The sequence below is a fragment of the Merops nubicus genome, unplaced genomic scaffold, assembly GCF_000691845.1.
Source record: "Merops nubicus isolate BGI_N331 unplaced genomic scaffold, ASM69184v1 scaffold13437, whole genome shotgun sequence".
NCBI lineage: Eukaryota > Metazoa > Chordata > Aves > Coraciiformes > Meropidae > Merops > Merops nubicus.
The window spans coordinates 1-15,443 of NW_008619655.1; the positions used below are offsets into that span (position 1 = coordinate 1).

Consider the following 15,443-nt stretch of genomic DNA (forward strand, 5'->3'; position numbering starts at 1 on the left):
TGCAGTGAAGACTGAGCTGAAGCAGTTATTATCCCATGGTACCCATCTCCTTAGAAAAGCACAAACTATAAGTAAATGACACTAAGAACTACATTTACCAATAATACATGGTCAGATAACTGCAGAAGTCTACACTCAAACTTACTAAACACTATTTTAAGATAATGAAAAATGTTTATTTTGAGGTGAATATTAGTAAATCCAAACTTCTAGCTGAAAAAACTTTATACCCCTGTATTAAAATACATATTTTTAATATATATCTATGCAAGGAAGCTGGTAATTTACTGGTAATAGTAAGTGAAATACTCCTAAGGACTACAAATGACCTGTTACTCATAAGAGTTTCAATTTGTTAAATTGCCACTGTATTTTTATACCTGAGATCACTATCTTTTACTAGTTATTAGTGTAACAACTCAGGTAATTTTAATTTACGGAATGAATTTGAAAATTAATTTCTAATCTCACCTGTAATCAGATTCTTTGCAGTGCTCTGTGATTTCTGCATTTCATTTGATTTGAAAGTGAGGTCTTCCTGCATAATCTTCAGCTCTTGATTAGTAACAGATGAAATTTGTTTCATACGATTCACATTCTGTGTGTTAACAGTAACAATAATGAGAACATGCTGTATCTTTGAAACCACGACTGATAACTGGATAAATAAAAAAAGTCTCCTGTCCCAGTACATTGTTTATTATTTGGCATTTTTACCAGAGGGATTGAAAATACTGGAAATAGCCTGAGAAGTTTTAAGTGTGAATAATTTTTATTCTGCCAAGCTTTGGTAAAAGGTGTATTGACAGGCCAGTGAAGATGAAACAAAAACGCATTAAGTATAAACTGTGTTGCCATATCAATCTACTCTAATGTAAGTGTCATTGCCTAAAATAAAGCTTATGATATACCATACCAAAAGAGTTAGAAGAGAATTAAAGTGATGATATAATCGAAGTATTATTCCACTGAAATTTTCCTGTGATGCAAAAAAATCCATGAGAAACAAAAATGTTACAAGAAAAAAAACATTTTGAAAGTGAAAAAAATGGCAAAAACTGCAAAGAGGCCAATTTCTAAGGCATTTACATGAAGCATTACACAGCAGGGTATTCCTGACATAATTTTAAGACAGAGATGGTCGGATTATTGCCAGTTACTTAGCAGTAGTGACAGAAATACCCGTGAACTGAGAGCAGTAGAATTTAGGTAAACAGAACATTGCAGTAGTTTTATTTGCAGTGTTCTGAAATGTTTATCATGAATGGATTAATATTTGTTACAGCACAGATGATGAGTTGCAACAACGATGCAAACATTTCTGTTATTCTGATCACAAGCATTTCCTACTATTCAAAATTCTTTCCCCAGAAATAAAGAAAAAAACTATTTTTGTTTTTTAATTACAACTGTACGTGGTTTGATGTTCAAGTCTCTCAGGAGATTATTAATGCAGAAAATGACTGGATAATATATAACACCCACCATCCTTCTTTATCCATCCAATCATTCTTTTGTTCTGTATTTCTAAATTCCTAGGTTGCCACAGGAGGAGGGAAATGCACTTACCCTGCTTGAGTGCTCCAGGAGGGCAACAATGTTGGCTTCTGTTTGGGCCTTTCGCTGCAGTTCCTGATTCTTCACCTCTTCAAAAGTCTCAAGAAAATCTAGAGATCGATGAACATGATAAAGGCTGCTACGTACCTGGGTACAGCACAAATGCCTGCAATTTCCAGTCAAAACTTGATGCTAAATTGATCAGCTGTACAATTTCAGAGACACTACTTTAGTAATTTATTTATTGGACAGGTGGCAGAGTCCTTGAAATTTGTCAGCTTAAGGGCTGGAACAAAAATGAGAACAATTCTGCCAGAGACACATATTTGACTATTTAAAGACATGAGGTTAACACCTGCTGTTTGTTTAGGTGAGGACTGTCACCCAATGGGAAAGGAGCTTCATAACCATTATTTCTGACACCTTTCTGAATACTTGTCCCAGCAGCTGTTGATCTCAATTTTTCTGAAAGCTATCAAACTGGGCTACTAAACAAAGGAAACAGGTGACTCCACTATCTCTAATGGCCTGGGCTAAACGCCATGCACAGCTAACGACATGAGGCTAATGTTCACCTGGTATCACCTCTTTCTTTCTGTTGTCCCTTTGCTACATCTTTGTGTTCATTCTAGTAAATGTCCAACTGAATCTGACAAGACAGCTGTAATGGTGGTATATATTCTGTATTTCTGCCCTAGGCATACATGACACTGTATTTGTGGTGACATACATATTGAAAAAAAGGTGCTGGACACATCACACGGAAGTCAGAGGTCCGTCAAGATGCCATCCAGGGCTGTAAATTACGATCCTCCCTCTCCTGCTGGGTCTCCTCCTGAAACACGGCTTATATATACAGGAGCACTCAGGGAATGTTTGTAAGATATACAAAGACTATCTCTAAGGCAGAGATTTCTGCAAGAGTTTGCAGACACTCTAGTTGGATGAAAAGAGGGGGGACAGGCTTGTTTGAACAAGAATGATCACATAACAGCAAATTCAAGAAGACTGGAAGACAGAAGGAAGACAGGAGGGATTACTTAATGGAAATACTGACAAATCCTGAACTAGAGAACTGTGGATCCCTGAATAATCAGGATTTTTAAAAAAATACATAATTTAAAAATCATTCTCTAATAAGTTTTTTTTCTGAAAACTGCTGTAATATCTGACAATCTGCAATGCTGTCCATGAAAGTATTAACAGAGATGTTTCAATGAGTACAGCTTCTAAAATTTTTAGAGTGTAAAATGCACATTACTGGAGCCAGGGGACAATATTAAGATATACAAAGACTATCTCTGAGGTGGAGATTTCAGCCTCAAAGACTTTTGGGATTCTTACAGGTCAATGAATGGTATTAGACACCACATTTATAATATGCACAGCTGATTGATAAAAATAATTACTAGTTCTGATGCATACTCAGTTGGCTCAAAGAAGTTTTTGGTCCACTTGACACTGATTAGTAATTGTAGAGAACAGTACTTGACATCAATGTAAGGTTTTCCTTTTGCCAACACTGCTGTGAACTAGTAATCAGAAACATAGTGAAACTATGTATTTAACCTCTCTCCTGTCACTCAACTGATTAATAAAATATTGACTAACCTAAACATCCAACACACTGCAAAACTTTACTCAATACATCCCTCCATCTTGGCAGTAAATTCTTCACAATTAATCGTTTTTTTTTCAATCAAGTGCACAGTACAAGTTGATAATGGACAATATCTCCCCAGCTTGCTTCTAAGAATGCCATGAGACAGTAGTAGAAGATGTACTGAAGTCAACAAACACATTATCTGCTGGTCCTCCCTTATTATGCAATATTTTTAGGAAATTAGTTGTTTGTTCTTGACAAATCAATACTAGTGTTACCCATATTCCTTTTTCTATAATGTTTACAGATTGTTCGCTTGCTTATTTTTTCCACACTTGCTGAAAATTGATACTAAGCTGACTGGTCTACATTTCCCTGGCTCCTCCTACCATATTTGCTCTTTTCCCGCCTTTAAGACTCCTGTATGTTCTCCCAAATCTCTCAGTTAAACACCTCTGGAACTGCACCAATATCCTCTGATGAAGGGCAGAGAAGAAACAAATGTCAAAAGGATCACGAGGCCTCACTTTCACAGTCTTTATTCATACTGAAAATCAAGATGAAGACAGCTTTTGCCTTTCTGCTTCTTAGGAAATCAGGCAATTTGAAAATGCAGAAACCCTCTAAGTTCATTCTTACCCATCTTTCCTTGTGGTCACCTGAGACCTTCTTCCAGTATCATGCTGGCCGTAAGTTATATTGGACATTTTTAGAGAACATCCTTACAAAAAGGTAATATTCTATTCTATTCTATTCTATTCTATTCTATTCTATTCTATTCTATTCTATTCTATTATTACAGTTTTTGGCCTTCATGGAATATTTATTCCTCATTTTCTCCTTTTGCTGAGTAAGCTGCCTACTACAGTCTACTAGCAATGGGGTGTATTTTAAAAACAGTTCTGTTTTCACCCTTGGTTAGTTGCTGCTGAGGTCTCTACAACATTAGAACATTTTAATATGAAAAAAGCTTTAGTAGGGTTCATCTCGAATGAACAGATATGAAAAGCTCCAGTTTTTAAGAATTACATGGTGTTTATGCTTGTCTGTTTTGAAGTTTTGCTTTTCATCAGGCTCAAACAGGTTTTATAGATTTTAAACTTCAATTAATTTCAAAGCTAGTTTCAGCCTTGCTTTCGTAAAATCAAGATGCGTTCCTAAGACCTTTAACGTTTGGTGAAAAGCTTCGGAGGATGCTCCAAATATCTGTGATTGTCCTGTAAGTCCTAAGATATGAATTATCTTTTCCCGAGGTAGGTCACAGAACATTTATGCAAAGACCAGGATATCTGTTCTTTCCAACCATAAATTGTCTGAGTGTTAAGAATACAATAAAACCTGTATTTTAGTGGAATTAGGTCTAATTATATTAAAAAACTTACTGTCCATGCTCTCTTCCCTCTTCTTCAGCTCCTTGTATTTCCAATTTTCCTCTCCTGAAAGAGATGTAACATTGATTTAACTTTATATTGTCTCAGCTGTGGATTCCCTTTGGTAGCCAAAATGTCAGTTTTAGAAATAAAATTCTACATGTCTAGACACTGCAGGATTCATCCCATGTTATTTAATGTAGTCCCTCCAGCTGACTGTCGTGTACATTCTTACATTAAAAAAAAGGTAACTACCTTAATAAATCAGACTCAATGCACTTTTTAGAAACTTTCAGAGGTTAGAATTTTTGATAAATAATAGTAGGATAAATAACTAGTTTGAATTCTCTGAGGTCAGATGAATTTCATTTACAGAAACAAAGGCCTTTGTGTATTTGGGCACCATGGTTAGTTAAAACGTTCAGCAGCTCTGTTTAACACGAGCAGTTTCAATGGCACTTTCACATACTACCACAGACCTTCAGAAGGATATGAAGCTTGTAAGCAAGAGTCAACAATCTCAGGGAAATAAACAGGAAAACTGTACAAGCTATGGTATAAGAAATGTAAAAATAATAATGTAAGGAAAGCTTTCTACAATTTAGTTTAAGAGAACATTTCCATATGCATTCTTTATAATGGTATTAGGAGTAAAGAAATATATAATTCACTTCATCCTTAAATCTAACTATTGACTATAAATAGCTCTTAATTAATATGTACTGGTAAAGTGTGAGCCATGATATACTTGTCACAAGTTTCAGGAAGATAAGACAATTCCGCTCCTAAGAATAATTTTCAGTTTCAAACATCTAAATTTGTAATTGTTTGAGCCTTGGTTGTTGATTTAATTTTCAGCATAATGCTGTAACATTAAGGAATACAAAGAAACAGAATGAAGTAGATACAGATACATGTGAGCAAGCAAATTTCTCCCTGTCTTTTTCCTTGTGCTTTCCTTTTTATCTATCATATACAAACAATAAGAATACCCATGGGTCCCTAAAAGACTGTGATTCTGCTTCAGCTTCCTTGCAGCTGTGGCTTTGTTCCTTGCTGGACTCTTTCATTTTGCAAGGCAAGCCTCCAATACTTAATAACTCAGTCTGTTCTGCTCTTAAAAAGTCTAGTTAGAGTGAACTATGAAGCAGAGAGCTACATGATCTGCCAAGTGTTTAATGAAAATAAAATGCATGAAGTAAAGACCACAACCTTTAAAATGTCTTTACTGATAAGTTTTTCTTTAAAATATGACATTATTACATCAATATCTTAGCTTCACATGCAAACTAAAAAAAAATCCTAAGTTGTCTTTTTTTTTTTTTTTCCCCCTGGCTATTTTACATTAAATTTAACTAAAAACACTTCAGGAACTGAGATTTTTGGAATACTTTTGTAACAGAGTTTAAATACTACGCAAGAAGTAAGATGACTGTGGAGGGAGGACAGGAACCTCAAAGACACATCAAAATGTTGATTTAGAGCAGAATTAGCAATGGCCTTCTGGGATTCTATCTCCATTCACTAGAGAAGAGGGCATCAGGAGTTTAGATGTCTATGCCTTGAAGCTGCTCCTTATGAATATCTTCTTTATTCCTTCTATGTTATATCAACAGATACAATTCCCTCTATATTATACCACCAGGTAACTTTATTCTCAATATCCTGACTGTTCCTGATATGTTGACAGGGAGCTTTCTCCTACATATGCTTTAAACCCTCTTCTTTAACAGAGGTCCTTTTCTGTAACAGTGACAGACACACAGTCCAGCAACAAATGATTGTACGTGTTAACCTAACTACATAATGTGAAAAGCAACTCACTTCTTACCTTCTGCGTTTCTCCAAAGATACAAAAAAAGAGATGCACGACAAACGAAAAGGAAAAGTTAAAGCAGAACAGTAAAGTTGGCCATGATATTATCTGGAAACAAGAAAGCTAATAAAACAGTCTTAATAATTTGCACAAAAATAGTTAAGGGTCTGGAGAAATAGGAAATATTTTGTAATGCAAAAGATGAGAAACAGATGTATCAAAAATTTGTTTAGGCTCAATTTTAGAAATATTTGTTCACCTTGAAGCAATTTGCAGCTAAACTTTACACTGGTTGTCTGAGAAAGGTATGAAGGAAAAAGGGACACAAACACATTAATTCCTTGGTCCTACAGAACTTAAATAACACATCCCAAAGTTTTCCAGAATGTACACACATGTTTATTTAACTCCTATACAAACAAAATTCCTTATAACTAAAAGGTTTTCCATGGGACGAATTACCATTTTAGGGAGAATTTTCCACAGCTCTTGAGGGCCTAGGCTCAATCTCAATGACTTCCTCCTGAGCCATAATGTCCAGTGTGAGGAGAAATCCCCACCTAGACTACGGCATTACAGCAGGTGTTTGCTGGAAAGCCAGTTTCTGAGCTGATGCCATGTCTAGGCAGCTCCCAAACTATTCTTGCAAAGATCTACCCAAGAAGTTCCAAAGACAGATAAAAGTAGTACTGAATTCTGTCTGCTTGTAGTCACAGTACCTTGGTGATTCTCCAGATCCATATCAAGTCGTTGAATGACCTTTTTAAAATGATTTGTTTTTTCTTTTACTTCTGTCAGCCTGACAAATAGATAATGAAATCCAAGGTTAAAAATGTGTTGTAAAAACCTTATTTTTTTTAGACAAAAATGGAGAGAAAACTCAAGAACAGAAATAGCAAACGTAAGTTTATCCAAACCAAAAGTATATCAGTATTGCTGCTATTATAAAAAGGTGTATGTAAAACACCTATCACTTTAGACTCTGTATCTATTAAATATAAGTTCTGCTGCTCTTTTTTACTGAAAACAGTTTTTGTTGAGTCATTAGTAGTTCTTAACTTACTGAACTTGTCCCTCTGCTGGTTGCTGTACAGCTTTGCAGAAGTACAACACTGGTAAACTGCACCAAGGAGCACTATTCCTTAAAAATTACCTACATGTTCACTAAAGTCCCTTAAGAAGTTGCCAAGTAAAACACCCTATTTCACAATCAATCAGAGACAAAGAAAATTACCTTAAAAACATTTCTATGTAAATTCTCAAATATTACCGCTTCTTTTGAAAAAAAAATCTGGTAAGCAGCTTACTATCCAATTGAAATTATCAATGAGTTAAAAATTAACCAATGGTTACAGTTGGGAATACTGCTTAAAAGAATCTACAATTGTTTCTAGGACATTTCAGACATTATATCTTTTTTTTTTGTAAAGACAGACAAATCAAAAGGCTCAAAACCACAGAAATATTGTACCGTTTCACCTCCCTTCCCAATACATAACTATTTCTTATAACATTTACCAGAGTTTCTGGCAAATGTTCAGAAAGGTACACTACTCAAAAATCAAGAAACAATGCCTCGTTACTCTTCAAAACTGAACATTCTGTAAGCAACCTTATAACTCTTTGCTTTTAAGCACACGTAACAAACAAACTCTTCAAAATGTGACTGTAGCATAATGTAGCCCCAGAGGAGCAGCTCTTACAGATGAATGTCTTCTTCAGCCTTAAAGACATTTATATCCAATATCAATTAATATTCTCAAGGCATGTTATCAAAGATAGGAAGTACCTTCTTATGTAGATCTAAATGTCCTACTACTATAAAAGTTTTTTAGCTGAAACACATGGCTATATTCTGCTCTCTGTGGAAGGTTAACACTAGCTGAGGTTCAAAAATGTGGTGGTATTCTAGAAGCCCATAAAAATATGTGCTGGAATTCAATCATTTGTCTTAGGGTAATCTGCATCAACAGTGTAAGGGGATTACTCACTGTCTCTCCATGCTTGCTATTTCTTGACTATCGTCCTTAACCTATAAAAAAGTATAACAACTTTAATGTATGAAATAAAATCTACAAATGAAAAAAGGGAGGCCAAAAAAGGTTTCTTTATTCAGTATACAGGGAACAGAAAATCAGTTTCTGAAACCACAAACTTTCTGTCACATTGTACAACAACGACTCTTCGTTGAGGAGAAATAATATTATTTAAGTGTTACCTCTTCCAGATGTTCTCCTGCTTTCTCAATACCCATTTAAAAATCAGACACACTTACCAGTGTCATTCAGTCCAATAATCCACGTAGTATATATGCATAGTTACTTAAGACAGCACAGACCCTTGTAAACTAAGTTTTTCCTCGATTAGTAGATCTGCTCAGTACCCCACAAGGATACTATCTGGAGTTATGTTATCAAACTGTTCAACAGGATTAGTTTTCCCATACCAACATGGCTGATGAATTGGAACAAGTCAACCAGCTGAGAAGCTGACTGCCAGTTTTGCTTTGGCTGAACCTTAAGCACCCATCCAGCCAATTCATTAACTTGTTCACCTCACCTCGGATGACTTGCACTGCTTAAAGAGAAAATAAAGGCAAGACTCAAACCCAAATATTTTCAAATATTATCACCCATTAAAATACTGACTCAGAGAATCTTTTACATGATAACATTTTCTGTTCCTACCTGCTTTAGTAATCTCTCTCTTTCCTCCTGTGGAGATTCCATGTTCTTATCCTCAGCAATCATTTGATCTCGACGTTCCTCCAGCTCATGGAGCTTTTCATACAGCTGCACAGCCTCCTGTTTCACCTGGGAATGTGCTATTTCCTGTTGGGAAAAGCAAACACCTAGCAGCTATTTTCACATGTCAAGAGAGAATTGCAAAGATTAGGCTTTACTTAAGCAACACTTATCTATAGATTTAAAGTGAAGCTTATTTGTTATGAACAGTACAGAGAAAATATAACCAAGAAACCTTATAAACCATATTCTCCATATTGCATTTTCTGGAATGAAATATCCCAGTCAGCTACTGCTTGTTTTATGAGTCCATCCTCAGGCCAGTCTTCTGAGTAGACTTACTAACTCATAATTTCTAGGCAATCACAAACCATACACAGTATTCAAATGGAGTGGAAAAAATGTCTAGTAATATTTGATAATTATACTTTCTGAATATATACATGACTTAATATTTCAGCTCACAGATCCCTTTATCTGAAAGTTGAAAACACACTGAAAAATCAGGTCTCACAAATCCTTAAGACAGATGCGAATTACAATTTCACATTTATCTTCAGAAAGTAATTCCAAGTTACCCAAATGACACACAAAACATTTGAAACCACATGAGTAACTAAAGCTAGGAAACCTCACTATTGCTATGAAAATTTGGTACTTGGTGCCTAGCAAAAAAAAGCTTTACCTCAAAATAATTAGAAGTTATTGGTGAAAAACAAGAGAGGCAGATTTACTTTCCTATTCTAGGGCATGATCCTACACTACCTGAAAATTCAAGGAGAAAGACTGTAAGTATTTTTCTACTGTATTATTTCTTACACTAGAGTTCACCAAAGACTGGTACAGACACCACTTTATATTATACATACAGCTCTTAGGGCCTCCTCCTTTACATGTAGTGCATCCAGTTCCTGCTGTTGAACAACCAGTTCCTGTGGAGGAAAAAAATGCAAATTTCAGACGAAAATGATTACATGATAAGATTAAGTTTTCGTTTTGCAACTTAGTGTTTATATGATGTTTTAAAACATCTAAGTGCTGCAAATTAAATTTAAAAGGCAAGTCTGTAAATTGGATATAATATCCACTTAGCTTCAGCACCCAGCTTTTCTAATCAACTCTTAACTTTGCTATTTGCAGTTGGGCTATGACCAAAAAATTGTTTGCACTTTTCCCACTATTTTTCTTATAATCAGTGCTGTGTGTGCAATTTATAATTTCTATTTCATAAGTTTAGAGTCGGATTTTAAAATCTGAACCAGCTACCACAGATTCTTCATAGTCCAGAAAAAGACAGGTAAGCCCTGCCTACTGATTCAGCTCATCCTAGGACAGCAAGGAAGCAATGCCTTCAAAACATGCCCATCTCTCTGTTCAGACTATACAAATAAACTTTCTAAGATTCTATGCCTGAAGCTAGATGATCCCAGAAAACCTAGAAATCTTAATGCTTTTGTTAACATCAGGATTAGTGAAATAACAAAAAATTTACAAAGGAAGAAAACTTTCTACTCAAGTGAACTGCAAGAATTCCATTTAGCTTGCATTTTACACATGATGAAACATCTAAGCACTACAGTGGCTTTTAAATTCAGCATGTCAATCTCCAAATTTAAAAGGAAAACTATGAATATAATTTGTTTTTAAGAAATACAAAAAGACAAAGTATTTAGTTTTAGTCAATTGCTCTATCTACTTTTCAGGGACTTCTACGATTCATTAAGACACCAGCAAGCTCTTCTTAAATTGTGTTACTCCATTCTCATCACTTTAATCCTTGAACTGCACCTGGAACCAGTGAAGCCAGACTGGGAAACATGTTAGGTAAGTACAATGAAACCAACCTGGGAGAGTTTTTCATTTGCAGCCTTCATCTCCATATATTTAGCTTGGTCTTCCTGTGACATGTCTTTTATTATGTCATCTGCTGCAACCTTTTCACGTTCAATATCTTCTTCTACAGCTTGCATTAACTTTTCTGTGCTGTAAAAATAGAATGTATTTGCAACATTTAATAGCTGACGTTTACTTTAAGCACCCGTTCCAAACTCTGCTATGCCTTCAGCCTCACTGACATGATCCTTTAACACAAAAACTGCACAGATTCTAAAAAAAAGGAGTTACCTACTTGCATCTAATATTCTTGGAGTTGGATTAGTTATATAAACATTCACACCATAGCAACCAGAAGATGAAGAATTCTTTGCCCTTAAAGTACCCACAGAGTGCCCTCCAACACTTCCACCCTGTCCACCTGGATAAGCCTCAACATTGGCAAAAGTATACTACTCCCTCTCAGTTGCTCCCGGTCAGAGAATTTCTGGAATAAAAGCAGGCAGTCTGGAATAAACAAGCTGCTATGTGATTTCTGAATGAACATGAAGAAAACACATTCTATAGATACAAGTTCTTGATGATACTCTATAACAGTGGTAAGATGACTTGTCTTGATCAGGCAGGATTTGAGAATCTTGAAAGACGGATACCCCACAACCTGTCTGGGGAATGTTTTGATGTTTGGCCACTCTTACAGTAAAAAGTTTTTTTCTTAGATTTAAACGGAATTTTCTGTTTTCCAATTTCATCGACTCATAGAATGTTTTAGGCTGCAAGGGACCTCGAGAGGTCATCTGGTCCAGCCTCCCTACACAAGCAGGACATCTCTACCTAGGTCAGGTCTCCCAGAGCCCTACCAAGCCTGACCTTGAATGATTCCAGGGTTGGGGCTTCCACTACCTCTCTGGGCAGCCCATTCCAATGATCTACTACTCTTATGTTAAAAAAAACTTTTTCTAATATCAAGTCTATATCTGTCCTTTCCTAGTTTAAAACCATTACTCCTTGTGCTGACATTACAAACCCTTCTGAACAGACCTTCCCCTGCCTTCACGTAGGCCCCTTTCAGGTACTGGAAGGTCACTAAAAGGTCCCTCTGGAGCCTTCTCTTCTCCAGGCTGAACAGCCCCAAATCTCTCAGCCTGTCTTCACACGAGACGTGCTCCAATCCCTTGATCATTTTGGTGGCCCTCTTCTTGTGGCCATTATCTCTTATCCTGTCCTTAAGTGCCACTTAGAAGAGACCAGCTCCATTTTCTTTACTTCCATCCATCAGGTATTTACTTTGATAAAATACACACTAAGCCTTCTCTTCTAGAAATTAAGCAATGCCATCTCCCTCAGCATTTCTTCCCAGTTTTCACTACTTCTGAGAAATTCTTAAAAGGTATTCAGAAGTCTAACCAGTCTTCCAGTGGGCTTCTAGAAAGATCTATCACCTCCAGGAAACTGAGGATGTTAAGTAGAAATTCTGTCAGGTTAGCAACCCTTGCTACAAAGATGCTTTGGAGCCTGATGGTGAGGAAACAAATTGCAGGAATGATCTCCCACTTTCTGTAGCTAACTTGGAGTGCACTGGGGCTGCCCAAGAAATACTTAATGGTGTGACATAACATTAAATGGAATGTCCTCCTGAGAATCCAGTTCCAAGAAGAGGCCCTTACTGTAAGTACACTTATTTATGAAAGGATAATTATTTTACACTGGGTATTGAAAAGGAGTAATTTTTTACATGAAGCATGTTCTTAAGCTATGAGAGTAGTTTGCTTTAACACCCTCTGGAAGGCATGGAACTGGGAGCTGGCAGGGAGATTCCATGTTACTTCTTTATTGGAGACACCTCACCCCTCAGTCTGGGCTTTTATGAAAGCTACTGGAAGGTCTCAGCAGTGAATGACAGATTCTCTCAAATCAAGCCCCACTGAAGACATGACAGAATGAAAGCAGAGAAATTGCAGTCAAGAATTCATGAAAATGTTACAGTTGGTGATTTTGAGAATCAAACTCCACAATAGACATAATTCACCTGAAGAGCCTGTCAGTACTGATTGTAGGGAGCCTGTCTTTAAGTACAAACAGGATGCCTTTTCATTGAGATCACTGGGGTATTTAGGGAGGGTCAGAAGAACACTGCTTGCTGTATTTCTCCTGTGTTCCCAAATACGATGTGGAAACAGGTGCTGCTGCTGAGGCCAGTGGTGTCTCCAAGCTCTGCTAGATTTTTCTCATCTATGCCTGAGACTTGTAAGTGCGCATGGCAGAGTAAGGAAAGAAAGCCTACATCTCCAGTCTCACCAACACAACGTGTGTATGGACACACTACAGAGCAGCCTCTTTAACTGAAGCAGTTTTTTTGCTTATGTGACATGGACCCCTGGCTAAACACTGCAAGGTGATTCAACGTGTCCTTGAGACTGGAAATGACTCATCTGGCTGCGATGCATCTTCTCTTGCAGAAACCTTTTGAAAGAAGTTTAAAACAGAGTTTTTCTAAGAGGCAATAAAAATATCAGCAATGCCTGTCACAGGATGGCAATTCATGACTACAATGAATTTGAAGAGGAAGCTGAATCAGGGATGAGTCTTGGAAAAACTACAGAATGTTCTGAGATATTAAACATACAAACAATCACAGTGGCAATAACCTCACAGAGGTATTCTACACCCACATATGTGAGAATAAAGAATGAGAGGAGACAACCATTTTGTAGTTTGATGCTGATCACTAGACAGGATGAGCACCAACACAAGAAAAAAATTTGATATAGTATTTTATCAGCATCATCCCTTATTCAATCTGCATATAGACATGCTCTTAAATCAGAGCAAGTATAATTTGCTTTTAGAATTTCTTCCTGAATTATAGCCCATATAACAGGTACTCTTAAGTGCTTGTAATTCTTTGTAAATAGCGAGCTTTATGTATCACACCCTGCAGCTCCTCCTTTGATGTTTCCAAACCACAACTAAGAATTAACACAATTTAACCAGCCACGAGAGGTCTTTACTTCAGTATGCAAGTATCTTCAAATTTTCTTCATTTGACGACTGATCACACACAAACTGCAAGTCTTTTTCCTGTCTAGAGCATTTCCTGAATTGATTAGCATGAAACTTGCTTGTAAATTCCCTGTGGCATTTTAACTCAGTGCCTTCTACATGATCTGGAACTTGACACTTGAGCATACTACTATTAGGCTTCCCTATTGGCTGCAGAACCAATTAAATACAAGATGACTATAAGAAGTTGCTCAACCTAGTCAATCTTTTGCTAAGGATTTTCTAGCTTTATTATTTTTTTTATGCTGCCTGCTTGTTCGTCAGGTACAAAGGTTGAACCAAACTAAAGTGCTGTCGCACTACATTATTTCTTGCCAGTGCACTGAAACATGTACACATGTGTACATATGCTGCCTCTAAGAAGCCACAGAAAGGTAAGACACTTTGTACATCTTTTTCAAAATGTAGGCAAAGATTTATTAGTATAATTGTTGCTAGACTGGAATCACCTTGAAATACATCTTGAGATACATTAGAAGTTCAGGAATTACTATGAACCTTGGACATGTCAAGTTAAGTAAACTGTACTTCAGTAGGAAGCCGTTTCTTCTCTGAAGGACAGACTACCTGACTATATAAACTCCATTAACTCCCCAAATCTGCCTTTTTCTTTACAAATATAAGAAAAACAATAGGAATTACAATACCATTAAGTGACAAAAATCTTCAAATGTTCTCCAGAGAAAAATTCCAGAAAATTATTCTAATTACAAGGAAATGTCAAAGTATTACCCATGTATTGCCAGGCTCATTTACTTCCCAAAGCAATTACTTTAAACAGCAATTCTTTAAGTCTGGTTCTAGTAGAAAGTCAAACTGCAATTAAAATGATGCATGTTTTCTACTGATTACATGGGTTCCTCACACAGAATGCTGGAAATCAAATTCCTAAGAAACCCCTTAACTTTTAGGTAGAAACTAAAGTCAAAAATAGGAACTATGTTTTTGACTTAGACATACATAGGATGAATTGTTCAACAGGAGATGGATTTTTCAAGTGAATGACATCTCCTTCATTCAGACATTTTACCGTTTTGCTTGAAGTTTTGAAAAACTTTAAAATTAACTTTAATTTTCAATTTGATTGTTATTGATTAACTTAGACTAACTTCTACAATATTTATTTTTCCCTCTGTATTAAAGATAGTATTTTTCTTGAAATCTGCAAACTACAGTAGTACTATTAATCAATATTTCTAGATTGCCTGGTTAAGGCTCTCTCTGTTTCTGAACATCTTGGAAGCAGTATCTCTAAGGTCCAAGTATTCCACAAGATCCAACTGTTGACACAGTCTATATTGGGAGCACTCAAACTGTGTCATGTTTCCCACTAGCAATACACAAACTGTCTCCAAAAAGAAGGCTACCAGCACCATCACTGACAAGCACAATACCCAATACAGAACACAGGAACAGAGTGGCTGGGGGGGGTAGGACCCCCGCCCCCGGCACAAGCC

The 15,443-nt window shown here is 36.4% G+C and overlaps 2 protein-coding genes across 2 annotated transcripts in view; one reads left to right on the top strand and one right to left on the bottom strand.

The window, feature by feature from the left end:
• Window positions 1-454: 454 nt before the first annotated feature.
• IFT74 (intraflagellar transport 74) overlaps window positions 455-15,443 on the bottom strand; it is a gene marked incomplete at its 5' end in the record, with an annotated part of 25,530 nt that continues 10,541 nt past the window's right edge. Inside the window, 8 exons of the mRNA XM_008943873.1 lie at window positions 455-598; window positions 1,570-1,667; window positions 4,543-4,596; window positions 7,066-7,145; window positions 8,338-8,378; window positions 9,034-9,177; window positions 9,960-10,022; window positions 10,935-11,073. Of these exons, the coding sequence (XP_008942121.1) occupies window positions 455-598; window positions 1,570-1,667; window positions 4,543-4,596; window positions 7,066-7,145; window positions 8,338-8,378; window positions 9,034-9,177; window positions 9,960-10,022; window positions 10,935-11,073 (763 nt within the window). The remainder of the gene's footprint in view (window positions 599-1,569; window positions 1,668-4,542; window positions 4,597-7,065; window positions 7,146-8,337; window positions 8,379-9,033; window positions 9,178-9,959; window positions 10,023-10,934; window positions 11,074-15,443) is intronic.
• LRRC19 (leucine rich repeat containing 19) overlaps window positions 14,334-15,443 on the top strand; it is a 6,585-nt gene continuing 5,475 nt past the window's right edge. Inside the window, exon 1 of the mRNA XM_008943872.1 lies at window positions 14,334-14,360. Within this exon, the coding sequence (XP_008942120.1) occupies window positions 14,334-14,360 (27 nt within the window). The remainder of the gene's footprint in view (window positions 14,361-15,443) is intronic.